General features: G+C 37.0%; 1 protein-coding gene across 1 annotated transcript; it reads right to left on the bottom strand.

The window, feature by feature from the left end:
- Nucleotides 1–282: 282 nt before the first annotated feature.
- Nucleotides 283–5,828, bottom strand: LOC122026925 (leucine-rich repeat receptor protein kinase HPCA1-like). The gene is made up of 19 exons (XM_042585676.1): nt 5,286–5,828; nt 5,054–5,177; nt 4,902–4,973; nt 4,670–4,744; nt 4,493–4,564; nt 4,259–4,420; nt 4,051–4,125; nt 3,890–3,961; nt 3,746–3,817; nt 3,398–3,466; nt 3,231–3,305; nt 3,073–3,144; nt 2,858–2,995; nt 2,302–2,771; nt 2,082–2,234; nt 1,740–1,885; nt 1,440–1,659; nt 1,140–1,375; nt 283–945 (listed from the first exon to the last, which is right to left on the bottom strand). The coding sequence occupies exons 1-19, from the start codon at nt 5,362–5,364 to the stop codon at nt 442–444; spliced, it is 2,886 nt and encodes a 961-aa protein (XP_042441610.1). The 5' UTR covers nt 5,365–5,828; the 3' UTR covers nt 283–441.
- Between the last annotated feature and the right edge of the window lie 2,816 nt (nt 5,829–8,644).

Here is an 8,644-nt window from a genome sequence, read left to right as displayed (position 1 = left end):
ATATAAAGGCGCTTATTGTGTTAGTTTTATCGAGCATGGAGATTGAGTGCCAATAGAGTGGTTGATGAACACTCCCTATTGCATCTCTTCTTCGACTTGCATCTCCATAAGTTGATGAATACTAGTTCCTTCAAAGTGTCCCGAAGCCATGATGGTATCTAACTTTTTCAGAATCAAGTGCTCAAGCCAAGATTTTCCTGGTTGAATCAATTTTTAAGAGAATAATTAACAAGAAGTTGGCTATAGTGAGAAATACTGAACCTCAAGGGATACTGAGGCTAATTTGAGAAAGAAATGATAGTTCTTAATATGAATCCATTCTCACCTAGAAACACGTTTTTTTCTACAGTTGAACAGTTCTATTACATTTTAGCACAGATTGCCAGCTAAAAATTAGTGTTGTCCTTATATAGATTAGATAATCTGCAAGGAAGTGCTTTGTCACTTGGGTTCAGGTTTTGCAGAGAATGAATAGCCACCACTATAGTCAAAGTTATCCTCACTCACATCCTTTCTTGTTCCAGAAATGTAAGGTTGGGAGATAACACCTTTTGAATTCCTGATATCTGTGGCAGATGAAGATGCTGATTGTGAGTTTGTGCTTAGACCAGCAGAATGCAGCAGCATCTCAATTTCCTTCACGATATCACTCATCGTTGGACGATCTGCAGCTAGTTCTTCTAGGCATCTCAATGCCAACTCTGTGTACTTCCTGAATCCTATGAGATTAGTTGCGATTTGAATTACAGGATCCATTAATTCCTTTAGCCCATAGAATTCTTCATCACTAGCATCTATCGCCATCTTCACCTCACGAACGATGTATTTTCCTTTCACAATTGGTTGCTTGGCAGTAATCATCTCCAGCATCACCACTCCGAAGCTATAAACATCACTTTTGTCTGTCAATTGTTGTGTCAAATAGTATTCAGGATCAAGGTATCCCTGTAAAGAAGAGCATTAAGCTGTTGAGTTTATGCACTACTACTACACAAATCAATTTTTAGAAATAAAATAGGTCCTATATAATCTGCATTTAAGCAATTCTTCATGATCAGTCATATGCTATCACTATAATGATGCGATGTAAGCACTAGAAAAATGTGATGCACACATTATGAAAGAAACTCTCATACTACCATTGTTCCTTTTACTTGAGTGGAAACATGGCCCTTTTCATCGTCCGACATCAACTTTGAAAGGCCAAAATCTGCGACCTTTGCATTCAAGTTTTCATCCAACAGGATGTTACTTGACTTAACATCCCTGTGTATGATTGGAGGATCAGCTAGTTCATGAAGATATGCCAATCCTCTAGCTGAACCAAGTGCAATTCGCAGCCGCCTCCTCCAGTCTAGCAGTATCCCACTCTTTCCTGAAATTACAAGTTAGGAAAAGGCTTATGTATGACAGGGTGAAATTCAAGGTGTTGAGCTTACCAGAGAGGCTCTCTCTTAGTGTTCCGTTGGGAACGAATTCATATACCAACATCTGCTCCCCTTGATCAAAGCAGAAACCCACTAGTGATACAAGGTTTTTGTGATGAACTCTTGACAGCAACTCGATCTCTGTCTTGAATTCAAGTGCACCTTGTGTTGATCCTTGCTGCGCCCTCTTGATTGCAACTATTGGCCCTCCTGGAAGTATTCCTCTATAGACCTGAAGGGAGTCAAGTAAAAGAATGTCATTTCTAGAGTTTGTTGCTCATAGAAGTTTGACATAGGATACTGAACAATGACCTTTCCATAACCTCCAGAACCAATCTCATTAGAAACTGAAAAATTATTAGTGCATCTTTTAAGTTCTTCATAAGAGAACCATCTTGCTCCCTTCAACTGTGGTGCCTCACTACCTTCATCTCCGCTGTGCCCGCGTGCCCATGATCCTGAAGGTTTTCGAATGTAAAATAGATTGTCTGCATGATGCCTTTGTTTTATTACAATGAAAATGCACATATTTGGACTTTTGGTTTAACCATTTTAACCTCTTATATGAATTTGCTTTTGTTTTTGGCTAACAATTTATTTGTGGAAAGTTTAAACTTTAACAAGACATAGAAGGAAAATACAGTTATAACTTACCAAAAGGCTTGCTTTGCTCAATGGCCCTTTCAGCGCGCCTTCTCTGTCTCAAGGCATAGATAGTTACTACAAGAAGTCCAATAACCAGAAGTGCACAACAAGCTGCTATTCCAATTTTCAATCCAACACTCATTGTGGATCTTCCTTCTACGGCTAAATGATTTCGTTGAGTCAGTAAAAGAAAGGGTTTTAAATGTGCTACAAAAGGCGGAGAGATCACCTGGGAAAGGGTATGTGGATGCAATGAAATAGAAAGGACCAAACAATCGTGGAGGCTTGAACGTTTGATTGCTCAGATCGAACCCAATGTCTTGGATCTCAGACCTACTGAAGTACATTCCAGTGGATGGGAAAATTTTGACCTGTATTTGCATATAAGAGTCGTCGTTGAAAAATGGATTTTGCAAGAATACTGATCCAGGTGTGAGATCAAGTGCTGTCTGCAATTTATTTTCCAGTTCTTGGAACAGCGTTCTGTTTGACACATCTCTGAAAAAAGGTGCTCTGAAGTACATCACTCCCTGGAATGGGTAGGCACAACTGCAACTCTGAGGATTAGGACTCTGATCTGGGGGGCACAAGTTCGACACACAATTAACAACGCTGGTTGAGTAAGGAACTGGTGGATCTTGGCTCAGCGTGCAGTATGTTGCAGTGGGTAACTTAGAGCAAATAGGATTCCCTACGAGTCTGGAATGAGAGATGGATTACTGAAAGTTATGATGAATAAATTGCATTGAAACTAAATTAACAAATATGCATGTCAGTGTTCTCACATCAGGGATGTAAGGTTATAACCGTTTGTCAGTTCGATGCCTGTGAGATTATTATTTTTGAAGCTCACAAGTTGTAGTTGTTGGCTGACAGAATTGCCCAGTCGAAGGGTGCCATTAAAGTGATTGTAATCCAGTATCCTGTGAAAAGTATGGATTTCACTATCTGTTGTGAGAATATCATCTTTTTCCAATGAATGCTCTGGTGAGACACTTACACTTGCTGTAACGGAGGAAAACTGAAAAGTGTTTCAGGTACTTCTCCAAAAAGCCCTCCTGATTGTATCACTCTGGAGCAATCAGCACGGAAACATTAGTCCAGGTTATCAACTAAATTGCTTGATTCATAATCATGATGGATAGTTGTTGAACTAACAGTGCAGTGAGCGATGTAAGCTTCGAGAACCAAGCTGGGCTTTCTGAGGGATCAAAGGTGTTGTTGCTCAAATCCCTGAAAATCATACAGTTGGTGTTCGAGTGTCAAAATCGAAGTTAATTTACTCAACTTAGGGAAGTGCTTAAGGAAATTCTGTGAAGTCTTACACATAATAGAGGCTATCCATTCCACTCAGATCTGGTAGTAAACCCGTTAGCTGGTTATTTGCTAGGTTTCTGAAAAAGATTGATGCAGGACGTGAGTTCTTCTATTGCATTGATAAACTGCATCTGATGATGCATGCTAAACCACATATCAAACCATAAAGATATACAATCTTTGTCCGTCATTGCATTGTTCTTATATTATTCTCCTTGTTTAGTAACCTAGGATGTTCCTATTCATGCTAAGGCCATAGATTGTTGGCTTACATCTTTTGCAACATCTTAAGTTGTTCGAATATGTTGTCAATTGCCCATTTAAAATTTTAACTAGCAGAATATGTCATGTCATACAGTTCATTGATCTTTGTAAGATTGTTGATATTGGATGGAACTGTGCCATTTAGTGAATTCCTGTCCAATCGCCTGCCATGGAAAGAATTAACCAGTTACTAACGAAGATCAGTTATAATTTAGGTTGGATTGAAAGATACTTACAGAACCTCAATGCTTTGCACTAGACATATGGAATCTGGAATTCTTCCCGTTAATCTGTTTCCATCAAAAAGTCTGCCAAATGTAGAACAATCAGGAGTCAGAATTTATTTGAAGTTTTCTCAAGTTTTAGAGGAAATGTGAATCTACAAAATTCAACTTACACGTGTAACAATGTCATGTTTGAGTGAAAGAGTTTTTCCGGGATGGAACCAGATAATTGATTTTTGTTGAAATGGCTGTCAAGCAAGCAGAAAAGAAGGAGCATTAATAGAAAAGAAAAGAAATTAAATGAACTATGGTATTCAACAATTCAAATTTGCAAAGGTTGACCTAACTTCCATTGATTTATTCCCTTTTGGAGTAACTTACAAATGTTTTGCGTGGTGAAGCAGGTCCAAGCCTGGTTCTCTTTCATTGGAGACTGGAAGAGGTCCACTGATCTTGTTATCGGCGATATCGAACCAGAAAAGATCGGAAAGCTTGCCCATGGATGATGGGATTTTGCCAGTGAACTGGTTTGAGTTTAGAGCGCTGGGGAAATAACAGATCAAAGTGAGTGAGGATTGAAGGCTCGGCATTCCCAACCAGAATGATTTAGCTTACAGATATGAGAGGTTTTGTAGAGATCCTAGTTCATCTGGGATGCTCCCAGTAAAGCTGCAACCAGCTAAGATTCTGCAAGATAGTACCCATTTTAGCAGGTCTAAAACACTACATAATGGACAGTTGAAAATGATTTGAAGCGAGTGAATTCTTGTTATAAAAGGAGTTCTGCCTCACAGGGTGGTCAGCTTCATCAAGCTTCCAATACTCGGAGTTAGTTGACCACCAAGCTCATTGTTGAATGATAGATCCCTGCAAGTTTTCTTGTCTGTAAGATCTCTTAAGTAATGGCTATTCTGTTTGTTTAAACAATCAGAGAATCAATAGTGTTCTCGGCAAAGGTTTATGATTTCAGAAAAGCTGCACCAAGTTTACATCTCCCATGAGGTAAGACTGCAAATGAACTTACAAAATTCTCAATTCGCTGAGTGTTCCGATGTCTGCGCTCAGTGTGCCCTTGATCCCCATGGTTGACAATTTCCTGATATTTGCTAAAACCAGGTCGAAACTCGTGGCAACAGAAACAAGAAACTAGTTTCAGTTTCAGAAAAAGATGCTTACAGAACGGTGACTTTAGAGTTGTTGCATGAGACACCTTCCCAAGGTGTTTCACAAGGGTCGTCGGATGCCCCCCAGCTCGGAGGCGTGTTCTGCCACTCGCTCATTAGAGACAGCAGAGCAGCAGCTGCAAAGGGAAAATGAGAAACATTTGTTAAGCATACAACAAGAAACATCCACAAACATCCACTCCAATCTTCGTACAAGAAATTATCAGAGATAAACAAAGGGATACCATCTTGAGGGTCTGTGCTTCCCAAACCGGTCTGAAGACATGCAACGAATGCACACAGGATGAAAATAGGAGTTCTCATCTCTGTGCTATTGCTGAACACGTACTGTGAGCTGCTGACTCCACTATCAGAAGCTCAACTCTTCTTTCCGTCACTCTGCAGAAGAGGTAACAACTGACCTACCTGCCATGATACACCTCATCATCCCCCCTGCAGCACTCCAGTAGAAAAATGATCATAAGAACTTGCAACCAGCAAAAGGAGCCTATTCAAAAATGCCCTGCCTTGACTTCAAAGTCAATTGCACAAGATGGAATTTGTAGCTAACTTCCAAACTTGGGCTACTGAAAAGGTCGCAGTGATGAGAAAGAAGAAGATATTATGCTTCCAATGGGAAGGGTAGTTGGCTGCGGATTGTCAATTGTGGACCTTCATCATTGAGCCTTCTCTTCCACTACTTTTAGCACTCAATTAAGAACTCACCCAACTTGCAATGGTCTACAAGACCGAGGCATGCCCATTTGCACTTGCTTGTGCAGTTCAATCAATAGGAAGTAGGAACACTGTCGGGGGCACTCGGTTGGATCGGCGACCACAGTTATTTAATGTGCTCAAAGTTGGCACGGCCACTGGACCTCAAGAGGTAGATTGTGATGGGTTCCGCTACAATGATGGATTTAAATATACCAATAATGCTTTTGAAAATCAAATCAAATTAAAATGGGAACAATGACACAAAAGATCATGTTTTTTTAGCGGAGCCAACTCAAAGTACAGTTAATTGACATGAACTAAATATTTAATCGAAGCTTTGATGGTAATAAATTAGTGAAATGTTTATTGAAATGTATCCAAACCTAAAAGTACACAACTCCCAGTCTTCTAGTCTTGCTGACTGACATCAAATGGCAGTCAGTGATCTGGAGTTGAGACAAAGTTAAAAAGAGGTTGCGGCAGTTGGCGACCAGTTGTTTAATTCACGTGATCTGTAGGTATGTTTTCATATGCTATTGTATTTGTTACGACCAGTTGTTTAATATGATTCAGATCTCGATTAGAGACTTGCAGCTGTGTGCACAAACATTGTCGAATACGACGGAGACAGAGTAAATTAAAGCTTGTCTTGGTTCGCCTGAAGTCTACATGGGCCATCCCAAAGGTAGCCTAGGGGTTGTCGTTTGGTTGGATAGTCTGAGTCGTTGCGATGTAGCAGCTTGAAACGGTTAGTCTTTATTGGATTTGCTTGAGTTGGGAAGCAACTTGGCTTAGATACTAGCTCGAGTTGGTTCTGCCAGTGTCACGATGCCAATTTGTCTCCACCTTTAATAATAACAAAGGGATAAATTGATAGCACATAAAATTATGAAAACACAAAAAAGAAAAAATTGTGGTTTTTCAGCACATAAAATAGCAACACTTATAATAAAATTACAATGATCAGACTATGGAAGATATATTTAAGGGATAACGACACATGTTGATGGACGTTATTATCAAACTTGGGTTAGATTTCTTTGGATCTTATTAGATTTTTTTCTGTAAATTGGGTGCCAGTTATGTAGTGACATTTGGATAAACACTTTTACAAGTCTTCGGTGGAAAATTGAATTCCCGCACAAATACGCTGCCGCCGCTGTTGTTGATTGATGTGCATTGGCACCAAAGCTGATAGCGTCGCACAGTTCATGAAAATTAATGAAATAAAATTCAAAATTTAATGGCCCGAACTCAATCAATTTACCTTTCAGTGTAAAATTAATTTATTCTAATAGGAAGATAATTCTGGAATGTGAAAGGGAGACCGACGAGTCGTTGTATTTTCGGATTTATGTTTTTGATCGATACAAAACTGTCATGGGACGGATCGGTCAACTAAAAAAACATTTGGTAGATTTTAGCAGACCAATTTAATTAGCTGCCATCTGAAATGACACTTAAACATCTGGCACGCAAATATTACACACAAATGTTTTCACGATGAAAAATATTTCAGATGCCAAAGAGTCACTCTCCCCTAGCTGGCTCCTGTGTAGCTGGCTCCGTGCATTTAAGTTTTCGTGTCTATCTAATTTTAAAATGGTTGGTTTGCTTTTATAAAAAAATTTTATCGCCCATCTAAATAAATTAAGAAAATACATATAAAGATTTATCCTCCTAGTCGATATTCTCAGATCCATTATCTATTAAAAAAGAAAATTCTCTATAATATACTACAGTTTAATTTCAAAATTTAGATATATAGATTATTACTAAGAAGTCTAACTATCACACCATCTTCTTACCAGCAAATCATTACTATAACTTGAAAAATTAAAATGCTACCAATTAGACCAATTAACGATAAAAAAAAAGTTGGAATAAAACTATATAAACATGGTTAAAATTTTTAGTGTTTCCTAATTTTAGGCTTTCCATTTTAATTATTATTATTATTATTATTTTTAATATAGATATTTAACACTTCAAACGGACTAATAATCGATTTGATGCTATAAAAATTTTCTATTGCTCACTCGTGTAAATCAAAAATTACTCATAGAGATCTATCACTAAAAGTAAAATCCTCTGCAATGAATCAACTTAAACCTTAAATCCATTAGCAATCTATTGCACCACCGTTGTCCCGGGACCGTCTAAACACTTCAATAGTAAAAAAATAAATAAATAAAACTTATCATTTTTCCCAGATGTAGACACTTATAAAGCAATGTATACGTAATTTTACTAAATAATGAATAATACTTTAATATTTATTCGATATTATATTTGTTCTTCAAAATATTCCAAGAACTAAAGCAGGGTTAATTTAACATAAATACTTTTTAGTCAAAAGTATCCTATAAAGTTCATAATCCAAAAAAATAAAAATAAGGAATACTAAAGTTGCAACAAAGTTTTTTATATAATTTTAGTAAAATAAATTAACCGCATTGAACGTGTATTTCAATATATAGGCTATTAATTAAGAAATAAAGTACTTAATAAACTTGCTAAGTAATTAATATATACCTTTAACTAATTAAATCATTAAATTAGTTCACTTAATAATAAATTAATTAATTCAAATAATAAATTTTATACTGATAAATAATATCAACATTCAATTAGTCATTTGAATTATTATTTTAATTTGTTGCATAATTAATTAATTATTTTAAACTGGACGCGAATACTTAAAATTTAAAATAAATTATTGATTTATTTCCTAATTAATGACTGTTGTAAGGGAAAAAAAATAGGGAAAGGAATTATTATAAGGACGTCGTCCTTTAATTATTATCATTTTCATCAAAACGGTGCCCTTTATTATCATTTCATCAAAACGATGCCCTTTCTTATCATTTTCAAAGATCAGAAAGAA

The sequence above is a fragment of the Zingiber officinale genome, chromosome 10A, assembly GCF_018446385.1.
Source record: "Zingiber officinale cultivar Zhangliang chromosome 10A, Zo_v1.1, whole genome shotgun sequence".
Taxonomy (NCBI): Eukaryota; Viridiplantae; Streptophyta; class Magnoliopsida; order Zingiberales; family Zingiberaceae; genus Zingiber; species Zingiber officinale.
Note: the sequence above shows the minus strand (reverse complement) of the source record. Positions and strands in the feature narration are given on the sequence as shown.